This window comes from Centruroides sculpturatus, unplaced genomic scaffold (assembly GCF_000671375.1).
Source record: "Centruroides sculpturatus isolate CEXI.00-Female unplaced genomic scaffold, Cexi_2.0 scaffold35, whole genome shotgun sequence".
Lineage (NCBI taxonomy): Eukaryota > Metazoa > Arthropoda > Arachnida > Scorpiones > Buthidae > Centruroides > Centruroides sculpturatus.
The window spans coordinates 80,366-108,216 of record NW_019384311.1 but is presented as its reverse complement, the minus strand read 5'-3'; the positions used below and the strand labels follow the sequence as shown (position 1 = coordinate 108,216).

General features: G+C 25.9%; 1 protein-coding gene across 1 annotated transcript in view; it reads left to right on the top strand.

The window, feature by feature from the left end:
* Window positions 1–27,851, top strand: part of LOC111621672 (protein TANC2-like) — a 124,328-nt gene that overhangs the window by 65,897 nt on the left and 30,580 nt on the right. Inside the window, exons 3-5 of the mRNA XM_023363879.1 lie at window positions 14,391–14,567; window positions 20,243–20,389; window positions 23,062–23,298. Of these exons, the coding sequence (XP_023219647.1) occupies window positions 14,391–14,567; window positions 20,243–20,389; window positions 23,062–23,298 (561 nt within the window). The remainder of the gene's footprint in view (window positions 1–14,390; window positions 14,568–20,242; window positions 20,390–23,061; window positions 23,299–27,851) is intronic.

Sequence of the window (27,851 nt, the reverse complement as noted above, 5' to 3'; positions counted from 1 at the left end):
AACAGCTTTGATTAGCGTTCAAAAGTGCAAGGTCGTTACCAGATATAATTTAGTAGAATCCATATTCATAATGATTGAATGACACTGTNAACAATATATATATATATATATATATATATATTTTAAACTTTAAAAGATTTTATTTTATTGATGTATAAAAATATGGAAATACAGTATTTCATTTGGGAGTTGAGTTTTGATGCGCTGTTTACGTTTCGGTGAGTGATGAAATGCAAGCATCCTAGTGAAGAGGAATAAGTGTTCTGCTCCCTCCTGTCCGTTTTGGGCAGCAATTATGAAAATAATAAATAAATAAAATTCTTCTATAGCTATTTAAAGCAAACTAAGACAACTTCTGTAAGCTGGAATTCCTGAAAAATTCTTTTCTTTTTTTTTTACTACGTTCCAGCATCAATGTTGAAAAGCGCTTATTAGTGTCAATCAATGCGTCTGTTTGTCCGTCTGTCGACGTTACAGATAACGTCTAACTAGTAAAACGGATTTTAATGGAATTTGTGAGGGAGTTATTGAGAAAAAAAAAGTCAAAAAGTTTTTAAAATTGGTTTAATTTAAGGTTAAAATTTTTTTTAAAATTATTTATTTATTCCTTATATGTAATTCTATTTAATTTATAATGGCATATATATTTTTATAGCTCACATTTATCTCTATTTACTTAGTAAGTGAATGTTGAAAATTTTATGAAGAATGTTTTATTATTCCATAATTTTATATGAAACTTTATAAAATTTCTTACTATTTTATTAATCTAAACTACTTAAATATTAAGAGTTTATAGATTAAACATTCAATTACCGTATAACCGACGTATAACCCGCACCCCATTTTTCAAAGGCATTTTTTGAAAAAATTCAGTACATTTCTATTGTATTGGAAAATAAAACACTGTAATTTTCATACTGGAAAACGTATTTAGGTACTGTACAAACAACAGCTAAATAAAAACACATATATATTTGCTGGCATATAATACGCACCCCATTTTCAGACAATATTTATTAGGGAGAAGCTTATTATACACCGGAAAATACTGTAGTTTGGGTTTGTTTTTTAATTTATAAATGCATGAATTAATGTTTTTCGTATGGCAATGAATGGGTTTCATTTGTAAACTTTAATTCATCTGCTTCTATTTAATTTTAAATAGCAAAAATCTTGAAAGTTTATAAAGTACATCCATATTGTAAACGTAATAGCTAAGGGAAGCGTATGTAGCTGTTTAATATTGGTTTGATATATTTGAGGGGGTTCACATGGTTCCCAAATATTGTATTTTTATTCTGGCAAAATTCCAAATACGAGATGCAGCATATCATCCAACTAATGATGATTTTTTTCTTCTTCTCCATCAGATAAACTCTCATTTATATAACGTGCCATTTCACCCATTTATATATAAGAAATAAGATCACAATATTTAAAAAAAATATCCAGCATTAATACTTTATTACAGTATTAAAATGACTTTCAATTATTAAAAAATATCTCGTTAAATTTTTAAAATTTTCTAGTATTTTTGAGAAAATAAACGAAGCATTATATCACATTATATTCTACAATATCATTTTTGATGTTTAAATTATTTAAATATGCAAAAATATAGTTGAATGATAATCTTAATAAATAAAATAAATAATTAAAAAGTTTTTAATGACATTTATACCCTTATTTAATTATTAAAATCGTATTTAAAGAAAGTTTTGATAATTTTAATTACTAAAAAAATAGTTGAATTTGTCACATTACATGACAGATCTTAGTAAAAAAAAATCTTTGAGTTTGATATGTTTATATTAAATTAATGATGAAATTATACAGATTTGATAATATATAATCATACATTTACGTTTTCTTTTGATATAAAACTAAAATAAATCATAGTTGATGTGAAAACCTTTGAATTATAACCGCTAATCTAACCTGTAATAAAGTTACAGGAAAATACTTGCTGAGTTGATATAGACCTACGTAGTGAAGTAATTTATAAAGAAAAAAGAAGAAAAATCATCACTATCTCTACATCTTTATAAAATACTACTGTTCATCTTCAAAATAGAGAAAAAAAATCTTACAAATTATCCTATTATTTTTGTCGAATTGTCTTTTTTGCTAAGGAAAAAAAAAAAGAAAAAATGATTTTCATCCGGTGTCTGTTGCAAGAAAGAAGAAACTACAACATAAATTATTCTTCTAATTGACATGCGGATCCTGACTTTGTCTTATGTCATTCCATTTAAGGTAAACATTTATCTTCCAGTAAAACGATTTCTAGCCCATTTGTTTGAATTTTATTAAAGGAATGTACTTAGTTACAATGAAAGTAATTCAAATTGTTAGAGAAAACAAAATCAAAATAACAATACAAACCATTTTTATGCCCATTTCGAGACTACAAAACTATTAATCAACTGATTAAAAACTTATAAATTCATAATTATTTTAAATATATTTTATTTAAAAAATATCCTAAATAGGGTTTTAAAATAGTAATGTTATGATTCATGTATCGTGAATGTAGGCACATCCGACCTTATTAAAATTTTATAGAGAAGAATATTTTAACAACTGCCTACATACCTGTAACGCTATTCAATCGGAACAGTCAAGGACCACTGGCCTATCTGTATTCGTAGTAAGCTCACCCCCATTCATAAGGTACATGACGTAATCCTAGTGTCTGCCTACGTTTGGTGATGAATGAGAAGGTGGACAGACCTTGTAAGGTGTTGAATGCAATTGTAACGAATTCTAAAACGTGTTGGATTTTGAGGAAAAATCTTTCTATTTAGAAATAGTTAGAAGCTTCTTAAAATAGTTAGTAAAGAGAAATAAATTCCCCATTTGTTACGTAATTGAACGTGAGTTAAATGTTTAATTATTGAAGCTTACGTAAGAGTAACGTAAAAGTCAAACACTCGGTAGTATACTTGCCTAAAAACGTCACACCTAGTGGTTATATTTGTTTGAAAACGTCATCAAAGTGTAACACCCGGTAGTTATACTTACAAAAAAGTCAAGAATGGAATATTTAGTACTTAGACTTATCTAAAAATAATCGCATGAGTGACTTTTTTTTAGTAGGATATGCCCATTATTCATTACTATAATTACTTAACTTTAAGCCAGTTTTATGAAGAATTTAATAAGAGAAAGAAGCTAATTTATATTATTTAAGCTAAATTATAGCTTAAAAATTGATTTTTCGAGCTATTTATATTACTAAACAGGCCTATATAGGGCCTATTAATGACAATAAAATTAAGCAAATTTACTAATTTAATTAATTATCAAATTTGGACTTTGTTTAAGTTAATATATTTATATTTATAAAATGATTTATTTATGGAAAAATTCTGGATACTAACCAAAGATAAATAGCTTCTCATTAAAAATAATTAAGGTTTAAAACTTATATTTTATAGAGTCAAATTAATTATTTTAAAATTAATTTTAATGATTTATCTTCCTGAAAGTTTTAAAAAACTTTTATGGTTAAACTAAATTTTAAAATATTTTTAATGTACAAGATTTGAGGTTATATAAATTTAAATATTTAATATTTTTAAATTATTTACATTATATAATTATATAGATAAAACATTTAACTAATCCATTAACGATAATTTTAAAGTTGACGAAAGGTTAAACATTGCATTAACTTATCAATAATTAATTATTTAAATGAGAAATTTTGAGCTGTTTACAGACTTATTAGATCATAAATTGTCACAAACTTAATAAAATTAGTTGCAAAAATCACATTGATTAAAGAAAATAATATATTTTAATCTTTATCTTCGGTCAATGTAAAAGATGATGAAACAAATTTAAAGTTAAAAATATTCAAATTCTTTTAAAGTTTTTTTTTTTCTTATAACATGTGAAAGAATGAAAAGAAAACCATTAAAATCTAAAACCTTTAAACATTTTTAACGAACCTTCTTGAAATCTTTGAAATTTTCATCAACAATCTTACCCTTTCATTCTTACTTCCTTAAACTTATATATACAGTAAATCCTGTTTAAATGGAACCTGCGTAAAACGGAACCTGCCTAAACGGAAAAAGTTCTTTTGTACGGAGAGATTTTCATGTTAAAAAAACCTGCTCAAAACGGAAATCTTCCAAACAGGGAAAAAATATTCGGTATATTCGGTAACGTGCGATTCCGGCTTACACAGGTTTCACTGTATATATGTTTACATTCAAATAATATAATTTATTCGTGCTAAAAAGTAAGAATTAAATATATTTACGAGTAGGTTATGTTTACGATAAGAAGGGGAAGAATATATTTTTTATTTTCGTATTCCTTGTGTTATATGTAAGCTAAGTAGAGGGCCTTCCAGAGAAGGCCTAGGACAAAATACATAATGAGATGCTATATCAAATTAAGTTATTGTATTAAAACAAATGAAGTAAACGATAAAATATTGGGATCCTAATTCCTCAGTGTCTAGGGCAATTTGCTGCTTTCCCCCTCTGAGAGTGCCTTGTATCACATATCATAAAGAATGCATTACATATATAATATATATATATATATATATATATATATCATAATCTCTTTTGATCATCATCACACGATGATCAGGAGAGATGAAAGTCAATCTTCAACGTGAAATTCAATTCAGTAATACTTTTGTAGATTAAAATAAATTTCCAAGAAAATTAGTGTTTAATTCATGCCTTTTAACAGGAATAAAATGTATAATCTTTAATTAAATTTTATTTAAATTATATTATAAATTATACACTTTTTATTCATTCCAAAAGGCAGGAATTAAATAAAGTTTTCTCGGAATTGTATTTTAATGTAAAAAAAAAGGGAGGAGGAAATTACAGAATTGAATTTTGAATTTGATGTTGGGTTTGGATACGCTTTCCATCTTTCCTTATCTTCGTATTCCTTGTGTTGAAAGCTAGCATATTGTAACATGTAAATCATTATAATGGTTAAGTTTTAAGGTCGATAGCCAACTCACGCTTTTATAGTTTATTGAATGCTAATTTCCATTTTAATGGCTAGGGTCATGAGATCAGTCGCCAATGACATCAAGCGAATGTTAACTTGTAAACCAGAATTCACATGAATCAAATCTTACTTGTTAATGTTAGATTTAAAGTATAGTCTAATACTAACTTGTTGTATAATATATTACATACTAATTTCATATTTTTAGGCGTAAATTTAATATTTGTTAATGTATAATGTGTACTATCAAAAGCTTCAATTAATATTTCAAAATAAATTAAAGAAATTAAATATAAAATAATGTATTATAAAATGGAGAAAATGGAAAATGTGTATAAATTTTATTGATTTTAATAAATGAGATTTTAAGAAAATTGTATACGATTAAAAGCTTGTCGAGGGAAGTAAATATCGTATAAGATAATAAATTGATAATTTTATTCAAGATGACGAAGATTTTATCCTCGAGGGTTATTAGCAGAATTTCCATTAAAGATAAAAGTCGGCACTATCAAAACATTATAAATGAAATTATATAGAATGATGTATAAGTTATCTTATTTTCGGCGAAATGATTCTTTTTTAAAAATATATAACCGATAATTTAAAATATGAATCTTTATTATCCAATTTATTAGAATAAACGAGGAGAGAAACGAGTATATAATTTATAGCATCTTTATTATAAAGTTGTGAATTATTGCATTTGCACTCTCAATTATGCCAAGAAAACTTGATGATCAAACGTGAAAATGTACGAAAGGTGGGCATTTTTCATCAATTTAGCGCCATCTCTTGATTTTTCGTGTAATTACGATCGATCGGTGTTTTTAATAGAAAATTATATCCTATAGGGTCTATATAAAATAAATGACGGTCGAGACAACGTAACAACAATTAGCATGATGTGCAGTCACCGAGACAATCTAAATCTGGACGTTGACCCGTAAACAGTCACATTTCCTTTTAAGGAGGAGAATCTTTTAAGTTGTCTGGGCACACCTTGGCTTTCCTACGGCAAGACTAGCTAAACTTCACAACAAATAATATATGGAATATTATTCTAGTATGATTTGCAATACATTTTCTAACCATTTTAAACTTTGTATCATCGATTTATAATAATATAACATCATTATTTATCGGGACATGATATTGGAATTTTGTTTGAAACATTTGTTGATGATGTAATTAACTTTATTTGATTGACTTTAAAGATAAATTGTAATTTGTTTCCAATTTAGTTAACGTTAGATAAAGTTTTCAACATTAAATCATTTGCCATTTTTACTTTTGTAGTCATGCAATCGCACAATTGATCATTCGCATGATCCATTTGATAATTTAGTTTCCAAGACTCTAGCTTTAATTCTACACATTTGCTACAATAAACTTGTTTTTTTTTACGACTTTAAGATTAAAAAAAATATATATTTTATAAAAATAAAAAAACAGCTTTGATTAGCGTTCAAAAGTGCAAGGTCGTTACCAGATATAATTTAGTAGAATCCATATTCATAATGATTGAATGACACAGTTCCATTGAGAACAATTTTGTTTGAAGGTCTTTAATTGCCCTAACTAACTTGTTTGTTTATTAGATGGAAACTGGTTTGATAATGTACGAATTCATCGTTGCAAGAACCTTTAGCAAGACAGTAAGTTAGACTTATTTTCTTTTAATGACAGAAATCTCAAAAACTATAAATTAGATAATGTAGTTGGAGCATAGAAAATAGATTTCTTTGTAATCTAGATAAAGTGGATTGCAATTTTTGATAGAAATGCAAATCCTTAAGTTATTCAGTTATCCCTTTTTAGGTGGTTATCCGAGAGTCGACGTGAATTAGGGTGGAAACGATATTTGGTTCCGTTTCATCACCCACGGGATCTCATTCCATGCAACTAGAAGTGAATTTGTCCCAAATATAATTTTGCTGTTTCGTGTTTTCTTTTAATATAATAATAGAAAATTGTACTTTGTCAAATGCATCTCTCCTGAAAGTTAACTCAAGGATAATCATATTAAGTATACTCTCACGCTTCAAGGAAACGTAACTCTCTAACTATTCATTAGAAACCATAATATGATGAAAAATTTCAAATAGTAGAAGGAAATTATCTACCTGTTCATTCACGAAAAATTAATTACGGTTATTTCGTCTCGTTTAACACTTTTGCAACACGAAATTCGATAGTGCCATTAATATTAAATCACGTATATATTTTTTTAAATACCAAACTTAATTTTTTTGATGACAACCTCGTAGACACTTTCAATTCTTTTAACGTCACGTGTTTCGCCCACATTTATAACAGGCGTCCTTTAAAAATTCGAATGAGGCTTGTACGTCCTTGCCACTTGATGGTTTGAGGACGACGCCTCCTCATACGTAGGCGCAAATCAAGGAGCACCTGGTCGAGAAAATGTTTACTGTGACAAACATTTCGAGAATATAATGTTGATAAACGTATTTTTAGGCGTAGAATCGTGCATCGTAAATGATTTTTTATGTTACAAAACTCGATCCATCGAGTAGACATTTTAAACCATTTAAAAATAAAGAGGAAACGTAAAGACTCATTATACATAATTTTAGCTTATTTTAAAATTATTAAATAATAAAAAATTAGTAGTATATCATCTGTTTGATCCTTTCTTATGTAATCAAACATGTTTTTCTTCATTGCAAATAAACCAACACAGAAAACACAAGTACTACCTTTGCCCATATCTAAAGTGATAATCAGAAACCATTATCCAATTTGATGGTACTCAGCTAGCGACAAAAATATCAAGTTTGTGCATCAACAGATAACGACATATCCCACGTTAATGTCTCGACTGCACAAAATCGATCTTTTATGACCCATTTTATCCTCCGCTTAAGGGTCTGTGAGGCCCACTGTAATTATATTCGAACGCTTTCAAAAAGTTACCATTTTAAAAACTTTTCTGCAAGATCGATTAAAGGCGAATTAACTTTGAAAATTGGGTCGACCGTTAAGCGGAAGGAGAAGGAAAACCGAGCTAGTCGCATGTGACATGTCAACGCTGCCCACTCGTATCATGCTATACCCCGCGCCTAGTTGTCACCTGTCGATTACTTGAAATCTGCTTCAACATTACCAATTCTTAGACATTAGAAAGCTGCGAATCTTTCATTAAAAATCAATAATAAATCTCTTAATTGAAAATTTTTATTAGTTATAAATTACATAAAGTTTTGACAGGTTCTAGTGTTATAATCTTCTATTTTGTTCAAAAAGTAAGCATCGTATAAAAATGATAAATAATTTAAGTATAAGGAAGTTGGTCTTGTCACTCAAAATAATTGAATTTAAATAATTTTTTTTTCTAAATTAAATTTGAACTAATTTCATTTTTAAGGTATAAAAATAAGCGTGTTATTAACGGAGTTATTTTAAAAAAAATACTCGCAAACTTCCATTGCTTAAACCATTTTTTTATTTGTATTTCTTATACGAAATGTGAATTTTTATTATTCAAAACACGCTTGTAAATATTTTATTTGCTGTTTTTTTCACAGTAAACTTTCCTTTTTTGTATACACAATTTGTTCTAGTGTCTTATCATCTTTCATTATACGCTATAAGCAAATGTGGCAACAAGTATAAAATTTATGGCACACACAATTTTTTTTTTACTTTGATTTATAACATAAATACGGTATTTCGTTCAAAAATTTCTTTGTTATAATATCCTTCATATAGACTCAGTTCTTTTTTTTTATATATTTTTTATTTTCCTAGTCAAGTTGGGTTTATGGTTATGATCATAAAGACCTTGTAAAGGTTCACCCTCGGGTAGTTAATAACAGACAATCATCTCTCTATCAAAATATCATGTTGTATCCATAAAGCATTAAAATAACGTTAGCTATTTGTTTAAACAAGAAATATGTACAGTACTTGCTATATTTCGGCCTTGACGGAGGTATTCACTGACACGGATTATTCTTTTGATAATACTTTTCTGTTACTTCTGTAATTGCCATTGCTGGCTGTATGCCAGACCAAGCTGTAGTATGTTGAGGATGACAACATCTGTAATCACAATTAAATTTACGAGAAAAATAGATTACTTTCTTCAATACGATTAATAATCTCTCATTCCCTTTCATTTTTCCAATTTTCCAATAAGTGCGCGTTATACATAATCATTGGTTAAGTATAACTAAATATGTTTTTTTTCTTATTAAATAAGAAAAAAAGAAAATTTTCTTTACACAGTACAAATAATAAATATTTGATAAAGCTATGCAAATTGTACTACTTAATTGTGTGCTTTCATTGATCACAATTGATGTTTCTGTTTATTTTCCCAAGGGCTGAATAGATTGATTTCTATATTCCCAAAGGATACAAGAATCTAATTGATGACAACTGTTCCTGAATGGACAAAATGAACAGAATTAATTTTAAATTATTGATTTAGTTCATGTAGAAAGTATAGCATTAGCCTATTTTTTGTTAATTTGTAAAGCTAAATCAGATGAGAGAGACAGAGAGAGAGAGAGGGAAAAAATTGGAAGAATGAAATCTTATTTGATTATTTAATATATTTTAATTAATGATTTATTTTAAATTAATTCTAAATTTTCACAAATTTAATTCAAAAAATATAAAATGTAAAGCTTAAATTTATTAATTAAATTTATTATCATTTTAAAGATTAAAATTTAATTAATTTTATTATGACATTATTAGTTAAAAAGCAAAAAAACATATCCTTATACAAACAACTTAATTTATATTTATCCTTATATTATATTTTATATTTCATTTAATTAAAATATATTGTTAATTTATGTAATAAACTTTGTTAAATATTAAATTAGTTCTTTATAACAAGCTAATAATAGCTTAAGATGTTAAGATAGATACTTATAATAATTTTATAAAGTTATTCTAAGTAAATTATATTATATGAAGTTATAAATATTTATTAATTAATTCATTACTTAAACAGTGTATAATTTTAATAAAATTATGTTTAGCTATAGCAGTAATAATGAATGGATCCAAAATAAAGCAAGTGAAATATTAGTTTATAGATGAATTTTTCTTAATTTTTGAATAAATATAAAGTAATTTATAGCAATATTTTCAAATGATTCTTTCATAAATAGTTTTGTATTGCTTGTTTTGACTTTATTATAGTTAATAACAGATTTTTATCATATTTTAATTAAAATATACTGTTACTTTATGCATTAAAATTAAATATTAAAGTAAATTTAGTCTTTCATTCTTAATTTATTATTCTGTAATATAAACTTAGAATAAAGATATAAAAGTGTAATAATTCTTAATAAAGATATAAATTTTATACTATTTTTGTTTAAATAAACATTTATCATTAAAATATTTATTAAAGAAAACAGTATAAATGATCTCAATTAAACAAAATATCATATTATATATAAAGTAATTAAATTATAACAACTTAAGTTATAAATCAATTATATTATATTAAACATTATATAGAAAATTAAGTAAATAAAAAAAATATAATTCTTTTATATTAAGGGTCTATTTAATTTATTTTTAAAACCTTTTATCATAAATAAATATGTATCATCTTTAAATCAATGCAATCTTTTTAAAATTCATATAAAATAATTAAAAATTTTCATAATACTTTCTTTTATAAATTCTTAATTCTGTTGAAACTCTTTAAATATTACATTTCAATGCATTATAAAATTTTAATAATTTATAAATTTTTCTGTTCTTTTTATAAACAAAGTAAAAGAAATAGCAATCAACAAAACCAAATCTTGTAAATTCTATTTGTCTTAAGCAGTTGATGGTTATTTTAGTTTTATTATGTAAAAAATTTATAAATTGTTAAATGAATTAAATGGCATTTTCCCCTTCTTAATTTTAAATTCATGAAAAATAGTAAATGGATTCTATTCTCATCTGATTATTTTTCATTATTATTATTTATATGAAAATAGGAAAGATGTAAAATATTTGTTCATATTTGAGTTGTTAATAACCATTAATGATTTCTTTTTTTTTAAAAAAAAACTTTAAAATTTTCTGTAATAAAAATCAAAGGATATCAAAAGGTATGCAGTTAATGTCAAATGCTATAAAAATCAAAGGCTGTAAGATTTTTATAAGTTTTTAAACATAAAAATTAACTACTAAATAATAAAATTTTGCAGTTTATTATATGATTTAGTTTGAGTAATAATGTAGAATTTATGTTTGTTTACCTTTTTCAATAGTTAATTACTTGTAATTTTTTTCTACTTTAAAATGTCTTTTAGCTTAAATCCAAGGCTTGCTTAGCAAAAGTATTTTCATATAATTTTTGACATAAACTTTTACAGTTTGTGATTTTTATTTGAGAATTAATTTCAAAATTGCTTAAATGCAAAGTAAAATAATTATACTATAGAATGTCTTTTTTTAGTATTTTAAACATCTTTTTGGATACATAACTCGACTGTATTTTAAAAATTTCAATATGCAGTAACGCTGAAAGCTATAAAAAAACAGAGGAATTTAAATATTCTCATATATAAGTATCACACTATACGTAAACTTTGAAGTTTTTATAATTATTACAATGAAATAAATATGACATCATAGCAAGGGTGGATAAGTTTACTTGGAGAATAATCATGAAATCGTGCATCTCATGTTAATGAAATTCAACATTTTCTCATCCAGCTGATGTCTCGGTTCTAGTCACGTGTTTGTGTTGTCATGGTAACTCCACCCTATCACTTTCACTTTCTTCATTTATCTAGCCGGTTACTGAACCATTGCTTGTTTGGCCGGTTCAGATTAGATTATGTCCTTCTTATTTCCTGTCCTTGAATACGAAATATTCTCACCTTCATGTAGGATAATTATCATTCTATTTTGTAGGTTTATGGTAAGTTCTATAATATTATCTCGAGTTTTATTTATAGCAAAGGATTATTGACAAATACAAAAAGTTTTCTAGTTCCTAGACAACTTATTTATTATATTCGTTTTCACATGCTCCAGATGTTTAACCTTCTCCATTGTACTCGATATATGCGTTTGTATATTTACTAGTCAAATATATTTGTTGGATATTTTTAATTGAAGTTTTGTTTGTATATACAAATATACATATATATCTCTTTATTTTCAAAGTTTTATCTAAAATAATTCATTTAAATAGCATTATTTTAGAATTTTTTTTGGATAAAATATAATAAGGATTATTGATTTTCTTTAAATTTAAGTTTATGTATAATTTTTTAAGAAATTATTTTGCATCATTAAACACTGATCAAACACATTTCTTTCCTATGTTTATGCTTATGTTTATAATATTATTTTATTCTTTATTAAATTATTCTATTGATAAACTTTATCTTATCATGGTAAAATAACTTATATGAATGCTGGATATATTTAGATAATTATAATACTCATGTAAACAGATGCATTATCCTCCTGTTCATACATCATGAAGAGGAGGATAATGCATCTGGCACATAATTTGCCATTCTGGATCATCAAGCTTCTCTTCATGTAAATAATATCTGTAAATAATGTATATTATCGTATAAAGTATTCGTAACTATGTTTCCAAATTAATCTAAATTCGCATATTTCTTGTCTTACATAATATCTNTTGCTTATCACTTCAGCTTTCCTTTCCCTTCAGACATCTGTTTGTTCTTTCACAAAACAATGCTCTTTTAGTGATTAATGTGGAATGTTTTTCTTCTTACGAAAATAATTTTATGAGTTGAACAAAAGCGAAAAAAAAAGAAATATTAAAAAATATTATCTTGTCAGAATTACAAAACCTTCTTACAAATGCATAGAAAAATGGAATAATTTAATATTATACAATATAAATTGTTAAAAGAAGACTCTATATATTATAGTTAAGTTAATTAAATCTCATTTTTATCCATTACATTAATTATATTAGCTATAATTTTCCATTCCTTTTTAAAGATCTGATTCTATAATAGAAAAAAAAATGTCTTGAAATGACTTTATTAATCTTCTCTCTCTCTCCTCATTGTTAACAAACTAACTACTTTTCAATTTATTTTATTTTTATTTATATAATTTTATTTAATTTATTAAAAATAATTTAACAGTAGCCTATATAAGTATGTACTCATATACAGTCAGATTTTCCATTTGTTAGCATAAGAAATTGACACTAAATCGAGTATGGCGCTAAACTGAAATAACTAGAACAATAAGGATTATATATAGTAATGAGGTCTACACAAGTGCGAGTTGAAAATCACGTGATTTGGTGACAATGCAATATCCTAGATTTAGTAATTCACAGATATTGAAGAGGATTCTCGAATATTTTTGAGAAAGATTCATGTATTGTTATTATACAGCGGTTTAATTATATAAATACAATGTATAGAGGAAATAAAAATAAAATCTTTCTTAATTTTTATTTAAAAAAAAATCATAAATATGGCCTGTAATTATATAATTGAGTGGCCTCTTGAAATATCCAGTTTCAATTACACAATTATAAAAAAAAATAAAAAATAAGCTTTAAATATTTTATATTTTAATTTTTTTCCCTTCTCTAACAAAATTGATAGATTACAATCTAACGCTAGATCTATTTGGGTGATTTACAACTTGATAAAAATAAAAATAATTCCGAGAAGGGACTCAAAGTCGCGAGAATACTTCAAATTGCACAACAGATATTTAAGGTGTATCCCAAGGGGCATCTCCTGTTTTCTTTTCCTTTTTTTCCCCTTATTTTATTTTATTTTTTTTTATAAAAAATTTAAGATTGAACTAAAGGAATAGATTGTGTAGAAGATATTTGTCTTGCTAAGAATGGTTTATTATCTTAGGAAGTGAAAAATGATCTTGTTTAGTTGCGTGTGTAGAGGTCTAGCTTTGGGTTTTGTATGTATATATGTGAACGATAGTCGACGAATACGTAGCGATGCAGTGAAGCAAAACGTTTTCAATCCTGTCAGCAATACTGATAACCGTTTCTGGAAATGGTTTTTCAATTTTCCTAAACTATTCTAAAGGACTGTTTGCATATATTCCATCCTATCAGATTTTATTTTTTTATTTTTTTGCATGAGTAACAATAGACTTCAATTGAGATGAATAAAATAGAAAGTACCATTTAGTATATCGACTATGGCTAAGAAAATGAGCTCAGAAAATATTTTAAATGAAAAATTCCTATTCATAATGTAATCTAATGACCCCACTTTAGCAATAGAATCAATCAATGAGCTTTTATTACATTACTTATTCTACGAAATGTATGGTTTAAGATTAAAATCCATCCCGTATATTACGAATTTCTATCAAATTTTTTTCGTACATAAAAAAAATATTTTCTATTTTTCATTCAGATATACAGACGGTCAAAAAAATGATGATGGACACAACAACTGGGCTTCCTTCCTGCCCTTCGTGCCACATGCCTTTCGATAAGGGAAAGAGGAGGAGATTGATTGACAATTGTGGCCATGAACTTTGTTATTCTTGTATCTATACGTCAGAACACTGCCCACTCTGCTTAATGGATGGTAAGTAATTGGGCACACCTTTACATCTTATATTAGATGCAAAGGTGTGCCAAATGTAAATTTCCGTTATATAAAACCTTATTAAAACTAAAGTTATTAGGTCTCAACAGTTAAATTAATTTTTCTTTAAGGCATAAACTGTTAATTTGGCTTGATATCTTTCAACAGAGACCTTAGTTATGTTTTATGCATGCATGGAGTTAACCTATATTATTATTATTTTTTATAAAAAATAAATTTAATAAGTTAGCTTCTCAATATAATAAAGTTTTTAGGTAGTTAAGAATGCTTTCCCCTTTATATTTATTTTGTTTTAATTCATAAAAGAAGGAAGTTTAATGGATTGTAAGTCGAATTATTTTAATTTCACTGTTAAAATCATATTGTATTTTATTTTAAAATATTTAGGTCAGGGAAAGAAAATCCATTCATTCATTTATAAAGGTTGAGTTCTTCTAATGAAGATAAATCACTCATTTCACATAGTTTTGGGTGTCGTTCAGCTTTCTGCATAAATTACTTTCCTGGTGCTTCCACATATACACCAAACAACCTTGAGATAATGGAACAAATTTATTGTTTATGTATCTCCTGTAATGATTTAATGAGTAATTGATAATTAAATGAACCGAAAATAGTTTAGTAATTCGCCATTAAACACCGACTCGTTTCGTACTGGATACTGTTTTAATAAAGAAAGAAAGAAAGAAAAAAAAAAGGAAATTAAGTGAAAGTCTTTGAACGTCAGCCTCCCCGTTCGTAAATGAATTTTTGTTTATGGGATTAGGTAGGTGAGGTAGATGATTCGTTTTGTTTACGCTACCGGGGTGAGTTCACTGTCCTCTTGAAGCAAACGAGTTACCTAATGACCCCCCATAGCGCTTTGGCGTCTGTCTAGTATTCAAAGATCTCCCGCAATGAATCTTAATATTATTTACACTCTTGCAAATCATGATGTAGGGTAAGTTTAACTATGGTAAGTTTAAATGTGTATCATTATTTGAGCTAGCCAATATCTATAGCTAGCTCAATAAACGATACACATTTAAAAAAACATAACTTATCAGTGGTAATTTTCATATTAGTATCATTTAATTAATTATTTTTATTTTCCAAAAATATATCGAAATAATTTATTTATTTTTATACATTTTATAAACATTTCTCCTAGAAATTGCTAATCTGTAAAAGGGGAAAAGTTATTCAAGAGTTCTTAAATGATATTTGATTATAAGTTTAAATTTAATAAAAGTATACACTTATACGAGTTAATTTTAATTAATTTATAATTTATAATTTATAAATCATTATAAGAAATTTTATATATGTTAGAAATATGATTCGTGCTTCCCCTTTTTTTAATATTCTTTCCTTATTTGTTTGAATAATAATTTTTTTTTGTAATTAATTATATTGTTTATTTTTCGTTTAAAGATAGGAAACATTTATTTTTCTATGTCAAAACTTTCTAAATCTACGTTTAATTACAGCATTCAATTACAAAAATGTTTACTAATTAGTTTTAGTAAAGTGAGCATAACATTTTTTTAAATGACTATTAATATTAAAACTCTTTTACTTTGCTTTTCTACATTTCTTTTCCTTAGTTTTATTTAATTACAAAGCAATTATATATATATATGTAAAGTTTAATTAAATATTTTCCATTTGGTTAGCTTTAATTTCCTTACAAAGTATGAGTCAATAATGAAACTTCTTTTCTTAAAATAATTATTAGTTATGAAGTTTAATTCAAATTAAGTACAAATAAATAACTCAAATAAATATTTTTATATAAATGATTTTTTTCGGCTGTTAATTAGGTTTTATTGTTTAGAATTTCAAGTATCGTAAGTATTATCGATAGCATCAAGTACTTGCAATTTATTCATAACTTAGCGATTATTTTAAATACGGCTATTTAGAATATTAAATTGTAGAGATTTTTTGGGATTAGATTAATTGAAAATGCTTTAAAAAAAAGCCAAGACGATATTATCTTAAAGAGTTTCTCTAAACGCAAATATTGATTTCTAACGAATTCTCATTCATATCACGTATTAATGGATTTTCATTTGTATTCAAAATATACGATCCTTATGTTTAACCAAATATTACCGCAACTGTACACCTTAAATAAGAAGCCCATAAAAAAAGGACTTACCTAACGACCCTTACAAAAAAACACCAGATCTTTATCAAAAAGCAAACCCCTAAAGGTATAAAAGTGGAGACGTGAGAAATATGTTCATCACGTCTTTTAGAGGGTTAGAAATTTTATAAGCTAAAGGCAATGATTTCCTATTTAAGTGATTAGTTCGATGCTATTGTCTTTCGAAAACAGTAAAACTTTAACAGCGTGGCCATTTCCGAATATATTTTAATGCTCTACAAGAATGGAGGAATCCTTTCACGCTCTCTCCTATACGGTTTTCAAAGTTTATGTAAGTAGATTAATTGCAGATGGCTTCCATAATTCGAGTCAATTGTCTGAAATAGTTGCATGACCGGAATTTCACTCAAACTAATCATTTCTCTAGACTTAACTAAGAAAAAAAATATATGTATTTTAGTCCTCATAAATAGGTCATAAAGATAAAACTAACAATTAATAATTGTTAATGTAAAGTAACTTAGTCTTAAAATATTTTTCAACAATAAATTATTGAAAAGATGCGATAAATAAATTATGCATTATATGAATAATTTTTATTTTCATTATTTTGAATTACAGGTTTTAAATTCTTCCCTCCCCCTTTATTTTTTTTAATTTCTAATAATAGGCCCTACAGGGTTATTTTCGTTTAACCACATTGTATACTTTCTGGCCTCTTATTCCAGGCCTTGGGCATAGAAATAAAAGAAGTGTTCTTTTCTCCTTTGAGGGTTTATTCTGATCAGAAGCGTTCAATTCCAGCCCCTCTATTCAATAGAGAGGATGCACTTTAGAGAAGCTTTGTATAAAATTTCGTTCTCTGGAGACTAGATTCTATCTGTGAATAAATTATTTGGTCCTATTACGAATATTATAAATAAATATACTGTATATATGTAAATTATATGACATAATACAGTTTTCTCTAAGTTATATTCTTATATATGTGTTGAAAAAGTCTTTAAATTTTGATGTTAACTCTAAGCGTTCAATCTCAATCTCTCTATTCACAGGAAGGATGCACTTCAGAAACGCTTTGTATAAAATTTCGTTCTCTGAACACCAGATTCTATCCATGAATAAGTTATTTGGGCCTATTGCTAGCATTGTGTATGTATGTGTGTACATATATATAGCTACAATGGATCTGAATAATTTATAAATATGAGATTTATTTTTATACATATATAAAATAAATCTAAGATATTTAAAAATATATTATTTATACTATAGTTGTATTTAATAAAGAAATAATAGACGTTTATCTACTTAACGAACCGCTGTCGTAATATTTAAATTATAGTATATTAAAGTTAGAATAAATAATTTGAAACGATATACTTTAGTTATCTCTAATTACAGTTTATTAATCCGTATATTTATATACTGTATAAAAATTTCATGCGTAACTGATGTTATCTAGAAGTGAGATCAACGTGGATTGATATGATAAACCCATTCACATTGATAATTGTCTCACTTGCTTTCTGTCATTGGCATTAACTCTAGAATCTTATACAAGAGCACAAAATCTATCTTAGAATAGTTTTACGTAATATTTAAATTAATATATATATAATTTTTACATACAAAATCTAACTAATGTTAGTATAGAGATTTATTCTAGACAAAAGTTTCTGGAATAAAAGCCTTTTTTTTTTTTACCTGTTTTTACAAGAGATTTCCAGAGAACCTTTATAACAATGAAAATAGACGTTTGAATAGAAGATTTTGCTTAACTTTTGCGAAATGCATTCAAATAAAGTTTAGAAAAATCAATATATTTTGAATAAAATTGATGTTTTAATATTAAAAATGTTATGTAAAAGCGTAGTATGGATTAATTTTAAATACAGTTAAGACACAATTTTAAAATTAATTCATTAAATTTTGAACTAATAAAAAACCAAAGTATAAATTAATTACACAGATTCATTTATTAATAGAATCAATAAGGTTTTGTTTTTGTTTCTTTTTTAAATTGTTGACTTATCTGTAAGAAACTCTTACATGAAGATACGAATTAAAGAAAAATAGTTTAAACGTCTTTCCTTTTTTATTTAATTCTAATGTAGATATTTTAAGAAACTAATGTTTAAACAGAAGCGCCAAAAATTAATTATATAACATATAATTAATTTTTACATCTAGACCTGTTTTAAATCTGTTAATGTCAAACATCACTTAACAAATGGTGAAAATGAACTGGAGCGCAGCGAAGCCAAGTTCCTGCACAATTTTTTTTATTTATTTTTAATTCCAGTTTTTTATAACCCTTAAAAAAAATGATATAAACCAACTACTTTAATATAATTTCAAAGGAATTTTTTTTTTAATGCAAAAATTTTGTTAATGATAAATGTTAAAAGTTTAAATGAGTTACACCATATAATACGTATGTAATACAAAATTATAATATATTAATATGTAAATTTGATGGTAATATTTTGAATTTTAACCATTATAAAATTATTTTATATTACAGAGATATTAAATAAATAAATTTAAAAAATCGCTTGAATAGATTTAAATAATTTATTTTATATTAGAGTAATTAATATATTTAATTTATTCTATATAAATTACGATTTTTAAACGTTAAAATATATTAATTTTATTACTTCTTTTTTGTCTAAAAATTATTTTATGATTTAATATTTAATTTATAAAACGCAAATTATCCAAAAAAAGAGATGTAAATTATATAATTAAATCGTAAAATTTGTCGCTATAATAATGGAATTCCCCGGAAAATCGTATAGTAATAATAATAATAATTAAAGTTTATAGTAATTTATATATTAGGAAATTGTTCCGGATATAAATCTCTACTGCTGATCGCGCCATTTTCTTTGCAGCGGGAAATCTAGAAACTGTTAATGGGTCATGCGGTTTAAATGTCGTAGGTGACTCACTTAAATAATTTTAACGCTAATTGCTTAACATGCAACTTGGTTTCACCGGCTTGATGTGTAATGACTATTAAGCTTTGTAGATTGTTATCCGTTTCAGGAGAATAATAAACACGTTTCCTCAGTTTCTAAATGATGCAAATTTGAAAGCTAAGGGAGAAAATCTTCGAATTTCTATTGTTATAATTATAATAATCACCATTTATTATTATTATTATTATTTTTTTATAAGCAAAATTTTAAAACTTGTTGATGTTTTCTCGTTAAATAAAATAAAATTTATTTTTTTTGCAGGGTATAAAACATTAAATAAATCTTTAACCTTCATCCCTTCGGTGTTATTTTTTTTCTCCCACCAAAAAAAAACTTTTTTTATTTTTTTTTTAAATTAAATGGATTTTAAAATGGCTTAGATTTAAATTGCAATCTCACAAAATTCCATATAGCAAACACCAGGTGGTGTAAAAATTGAAGCAGCTGCTCTAACCGAAACTTTATTTCCGACACGAGATCCCTAGACAATTTCTAATATATGTAATGCGATACCGATACCTCCAAGTTGGATGTTTGACAACTAATATAATCCAGATTGTCCCTTGTATTTTCAGCTCCTGTAAAACTGGTCAGCCCTACAGCGCAAGATGTCCACAACAATCATCTTACGAGTCGACCACGACTGAAAACCAATGGGCATTTTACGCCGTATATGAAAGCCAGGGTGGATCGAACGACGAGCGATTCACTGCAGTGTAAATGTAAGTAAGAAAGAAAAGGAAGACGAAATTCTCGTTTAAAACTTATTAATTTAAACATTAGTCTTTTGTAAGAAGTATATTTTATACTTTAATGGGCGTACCTTTAGCTGTAAATCTTATTACAAAAATTGATATAACGTTTCGTGTAATTTATAAGTTAATATATTTGTTTTTTTACGATTATTTTAACTCCAAATTTGGATTATAGTTCGAACGAGGAAGTCGTAAAGCCGTAAAATATTCTAATTAAAATACCACCCTTATGTGTCTGAAGCCAAAAAAGGTGATCCTTACTCTTAGTAATCTCCTTTTTAAAATTTTGATTATAGGAGATTTGCTTGAAGAGCCGTAGAAACATCATTAATAAGGACGTAATTATAAGTTTCGTATTCTTTAATACTGATCAAATAATTGTACACTTTTAAATATTTTACAGATAGTTAAAAGCCTAGGGCACAATATACATACGATGTGTCGGGCCTGAAATAAGATTCTTGATTTATTATACTATAAACATAATAAATCATAGTGATACTTAATTTAATAATGATAATAAGCGTATATGATTCTCGGCTCTTTTGGCCGATTATTAATTTATTATAATAATAATTAATTAAATCTATACGAGTTTTGAATTCGGACTATTAAATATTATTAAATTTCCTACAAATTTTTTTAAACGTCTGTTTCGTAAATTATAATTATTGGGCGTAATTTGCATTTTATTTATGCTTAGATTATGATAAATAGATAAGAGGAAGACGAGTAAATCTTTTTAACTTTAATAACTACTTAGTTGCAAGGGAGTGAAGAGAGAGAGAGAGAGAGAGAGATTTGACTAGTTGCTACTTCATGGCTTGAATTTTACAGCTCGATTGTGTCTGACAAAGTTTGGAGTGAACATCCGGTTCTTTTGCTTCCTCCAGATGTTGGGTTTGACTGTGAGACGGCGGGAGAAATGCGGTCTAAGAGAAAAAAAAAATGCCTGAAAAACTTTATTCTTTTTAGCCATAAACTAAGTAACTTACTTCTAGTATTGATATATCCTTTATGTCAACCATTAAAAGTTGTTATGGGGCAAGTTTGGATAGCGAAACATTAAAACAAATAGCCTTCAGAATGATATCGATTTTATTGGTTTACAATAAATCTTACGGTTCTTTTAATAATGTATTTAAATTGAAATATTTATGCAAATTCTTATCCATGTAAAGCAAATATTAAAAGGAAAAAAAAATAATTCGAATATTTTAATTTTGNTTATATATATATATATATATAATCATTAATGCAAAAAACATTACTGAATTATTATGAATGGAAGATAATTATTAGATAATAATTATCAAGTAATAATAACTGTCCTGCCGCTAATATACTACTAATATATCATTTATTTAACGAATTTTAAAAATAAATAAATTATATTTTAATATAATCATAATTAAATAATCTAAAATGTAATAATTGGAAGAGTAAAATATAACATATATTTTATTATCTTCAGCAATGTATACATACAGTATCTAATTAAATCAATACCATTTTAGGGGTTTGACTCATGGCCATCTGCAAGGGGGACACGTGTCGGGGGGTTTTCCATAGTGGAGCCACCACTGAGGAGTTAAAATTTGTCAGGGCGCCCGTGTTAAGTTCATAGTGGAACCGCCACTATATGATCAAAATTCAGTGAGGGCCGCCCATAATTTTAATGGGTGGACCTCACTTTTATTAAAAATCATTATTTGTTTATATATAAAATAAAAAAAAATTTCTAAATTACTTATACATATTTATGAATTATGTTAGAATGTTTTTATATTTATTATAATTAAATATTGAAAATAAATTTAAATTTTTAAAAATCTCTGATACATATCTAAGTCTCTTTTCTTTAAAAGATAGCCATAAAATTTGAATAAATTATTAAATATTTTAATTAAAGTTTTATTGACATATATAAACCATAGATAATTTTTTAAAAATAAATATTACATATAAATTTTATATTAATTCAAAATTTATTTCCACGCTTATTACGTATCTCAGAATGAATTATTATTAATAAATATATTAAAAATTTATTTTTAATTTTAAACATCTTTCCCCTTTACAGAATTTATTTGTAGATCTTAAGCACAGTATTTGTATCGAATTAAATATGTAACACGTAAGATAATCTTTATTCATGAGGAAAATAATCTAGATTTATTACTACAAATGAAGAATTCTTTACTTAGTTCCTTACATTTTGTCAACTTTTAAACTAACGAACCTTTAATGTCAACAAAAGTTTCCTTAAGGCAGATACTGTCAATACAGACAATCAATCCTTTTCAGGTAGAGACAGGTGTCGTTGTCGTTCAATGCTTCAATTTAATACCACCAGATGTCGTTTTGTTTATAAAAGCATACAATAGCGACTTTATCTGAAAAGATATTTTCATCCCGGAAAATTTAATTTTGAACTAAATATTGTATCACACAATAACTTTCATAATTAATTTCCCTTTCTAAAGTTTCAATTTTTGTATTATTTCATAAAACAATATCATTATAAATATATTAAATTCTTTAATTTAAATGTTTAATATGTAAATTAATTCGATTTGTTCTTATATAATTATCTACAATATGTTTTATTTATTTATTTATTTATTTTTTCCACATAGATGACGATATTCCAGCACGACTTCCTTCAGCCAATGAAGATCCTTCACGCAACGATTTATATATGAGACTTGGTTTATTATTGGGGGATACTGCTCAAACTACGAGAAATAGCACGTCTCCTCGACCGGGTTCGGCCAATCAGAGTAGTCATAGTCAAGAATCATTTGCGTCTGTGTCATCATTGGCTAGCAGCGAAGCCAATACTTCAAATACAAGTCCGTTGTCTACGTTGACAGGTAGAAATCTGAACTATTATATACAATATTTACGCTTATTTATAGTAATATTTTCAAAATTAATTTGATAAATTTACAATTGATTCTACGCGAATAATTTATATTCACATACGAGTAATGAATTAAAGTATAAATCTGGATGGCCAAAAGTCAGTTAACCCGTTGTAATGATTATTCTGCTTATTTACATATTCTTTTGTTTAATACAAAAATTACAACGCTTTGCTATGTTTTCACAATACCTACCAGCAGTCGAACGGATAAAACCACCGAGTACTGGTTGAGTCCACGACTGAATACAATTGAATACTGGATGAGTCCATCATTGAATACCGACTGGTTTCAGGTTTACGCCTCATCAACTGGTTGACTATGTGGTATTAGACGTTGGGTTCACATGTCTAACATCAAAATGGAGGCCATTTTCTCATAGAATCCTCCCAGGAGGCACCCCCTTGGTAAATCGTCCAAGTGCTGCGTTGTATTTATTATTCTATCAATATAATCCAATCCTTTTATAAATTGTTAACGTGGTTACCTGACTTTTGGGCATCTTGTATAATTCGAAAAGTAAGCCATTAAAAATTGAGACTTTCATTTTCCTTCTTATAGTTTCTTCTTTATTTATTTAATTATAAAAATTAATTTCTTAGAAAGTAATTGGAATTAGAAAGTAATTGGAATCATATATCTGAAGCAAAACATAATATTTAATTGTTTTGTTTAAAACTGAAATAAATGAATTTTATAAAAATTTTGTTTTAACTAAAATATTTTTAAAATTGATTTTTAAAATTTCATTTAATTTATTTGCTTGATTTCAAATTTTCCATTTAAATATTCAATTAAATGTGTTCTATTTGGCAATTTGTTCATTATAATATTAAAATATGTAGTTTGTAATTTAATATATTTATATTAAATCATATAAATATTATAATGTAATTTGTCAAATTTTTATATAAATAATTAATGATAGTTAATTTTAAATTTATTAAATTAGTGTTTTTTTTAAAAATATATTATGATTAATTTTTTATTAAAACAATATAAATTANTAATGAAAATAACTTTACTAATTAATTATATATTATATAAATTACATGTTATTAATCTCATTATAAATAATTTAATATATCAATTAATTAAAAGTTATTGAGAAATTCATTTTAATCGATATTATCTACTAGATATATAATTAGATAATTAAAGAATTTAAATTAATTAATATCAGACATAACATATTTTCTAAATTCTATGTATTGCTTTAGTTAGATCCTGTATTAATTCTCTATTTTTATAGAAAGTTGCTGATTTAAATGTATAAGTTTTCTGAATGCATTAATGATTTTACAGTATCTCTCTTTATATTTAACTTATTAAGATTTTTCGGCTTTAAATCAAGAATTTAATTCAATATTTTAATTATAAAAAAGGCGACTAAAATTTTAATTTATCTCCCATCTACTTACAAAAAAAACAAGGTATTCGAAAAGTCTCAATACATAGGATAATTTAACACTTAGTTTTATAAATAGTCACATTTTTCCAACGTTCCTTTAGGTGATTCATGTTATGAATCTTTCTTGATATACCGAATTCTTCAAGTACTTTCACAGATAAAAAATTGAGTGTGTTAAGACCTGGAACCGCACCATGGGACCACTAATCCTTGAACCTTGAAAATGATGATTCAATTTTCTTACGTATTGCGACATTTGGGACATCCTGTACATTGATATTTAATTGATTTTTCATAGTTTTATTTTGTAGAGCAATGAAGTTTCAAATGGACATCTATATTCTAAATTATATATTTGCTTTATATTATATGAGAGGTGCTTATACAGTTTGGTTATAAGTTTTATGTTGTAAACTGTACTACCAGCTTACACTATAAAATAAATAGGCCCTATACAAAATAACCTTTTTTAGTATCTAACGTATTAAAATTTAAACTGCGTACGAAGTAAAGAATATCATCATTCACAGAGAAATCTACATAAGAGCAATATAAGAAATTTTGGCACCATTTTAAATAGTTTCTGAATTTTTTTTAACTTCTAACAAATATTGTTACGTTATGGCAGAGATACTTATTTTTAAATGTCATCCTTTACAACTAAGCTTAAGAGCATACTTTCTCTTGATCGTTTACAACAGCATAAATTCTGTTGCAACTCTCAAATTACAACTATTTATATATGAGACTTGGTTTATTATTGGGGGANTTAACAGAAAACGATATTTTATGCTCACGTGTTCTGATTTATCGATTTACTATTAAATTAATTTTAGAATTTTAAAATATTAGAATAAAAATTTTTACGATGCATTCGTGTTACTGATTTTATGATGCTGTTCTCTATAATCGTAGAGTTCTGGTAAATGTTTGTATGATATATTTATTTCTATTCCTATTTACTTCCTTTCGATATTTTTAAATTATAAAAAATTTTTAAAAATAAGAACTTCTTGGTATAGATCGTAGTTTAACCTACGGTCCAAGGATCCCAAGGAGTTAGTTTATGGAGAGATTTCAATGAATAAGTGAACTTAGATGTGGGGGGATAAAAATTCCATCTTTATTTTCAATAGCCACTTATTATTAGGTGCTGATTCACGTGGGCTACAGGGATTTAACCCCCAATGACACAAGAAAATTTAAAAATTTATTTGTTCTATACATTATTTTATTTTTATACATCAAATTTGGCGAAATCTCGAATACAAGATATGCTACACCCCGCTACAACAANCACGTGGGCTACAGGGATTTAACCCCCAATGACACAAGAAAATTTAAAAATTTATTTGTTCTATACATTATTTTATTTTTATACATCAAATTTGGCGAAATCTCGAATACAAGATATGCTACACCCCGCTACAACAATAACAATAAGAAAACATATAAAAACGCGGAACAATTATTTAAATATTTTTTAATTTATGAATAAAAAAACTCCGTTTGGATTCTGGCTTACCACTGCTTACTATTGTTAACTACAGTAGACCACTCTATAACACTGTTGATAATTCCGTGTTATATGAATTCCATGTTGTACGAGTCACCCAGATTTTATAAATACGTGTGCCGGGCTGCTCACGTATTTGAAAAATCCAAGTGACTCGTACAACATGGAATTCATATAACACGGAATTATCAACAGTGTTTTTGGGGGGTCTACTGTAATCTCTTTATTATTATTATTATTATGCACACAAATTATTATATGACAAATTTATTTTTATATTTTGATATCATTCAATAAAATAAATTTTTCTTTGTAAGTCAATGCATTTTATTTTCTACATTTATAAATATTATTCTAAGAAGGGATCCATAGTATTCACCAGACTGCCAAAGGAATCATGACACAAAAAGTTAAGAAACCCTGAACTAGATAAGACTTACAAAGATTTTAAATATTTTTTTTCCTGTTTTTATTTGTTGCTACTTCGAAATTTCGACATAAAACGATAAGATAAAAAAAAAACCTGTCAACCATTTTAAATTATTTAAATTTTATTCAACAACATCTAATAATATCAATTAATAATAATTTAATAGAGTTTTTACCAAAATTTATCTCTTAGAAAAGAGAGAAAATATATATATATTCGACTTACTAAAAATAAAACGTTAACTAGAACTTAACAAAAGGTTATTTTTGTTTTATTTGATCCATGCTGTAGTTTAGTATTGTTCTATTTTGACATGGAATATAATTTTGTAAAGAAACAGAAATGTGAAATTGTTCAAATTATCAAGAAAATAAGGAAAAAAAAAAAAGGAAGTTATCTCCCCCGTCAATTGTGATGTCAAATGGTAGAACGGATGAGCACTTACTAAATTTGACTTCAGTAAGCCTTGGGCTAGACTTTTCCGTATCAAATCTCATCTTGAATAAAGTACAATATTGTTTTCTTGAAAAAGTGACATAAATGTATTTTTTATAGACAGATATTGCTTCAGGCCTTGCTGTTTCTACTTATAGGATTGCAAAATGCTTAAGAAGAATAAATTGCATATCCTAATCTTCTCAGATAAGAATTGTGATAAATTCTAGAAAAAAAAGTATATTTATTATGCTATATTTAGAGTATTTAGTAAAGATTCTAGTGTTTTTTTTTTAATACCTTAATTCCATATAAGATTATTTAAGTAGGAAAAAAAAATATATTGAAATTTTAATTTTTCTGAGTCGTAAAATTATAAATAAATTTACTTACTTAAATATTAAATATTTTTACTTATAAAATGTATATTTATATTCAATATAAATAATTAAAAAAAACATTGCATTACATAAATTTCTTGGTTTCTTTTTAATGTGATTAAAAGCTTTCGAGGAAAAAAAATAAATTGAATTTTTAATAAATTATAAAACATTTTTGAAATATTTTCTTTTAATTTTTTTGATTAAAACTTAATAAAATAAATTAGTAAGAAGTTTATTAAAAATTTCTTAAATAAATTATTCGAGAGGAGAGGGGGGGGAGAAAAATTGTTTTAGTTGGAGAAGTTATCAAACTTTATTTTATTTTAT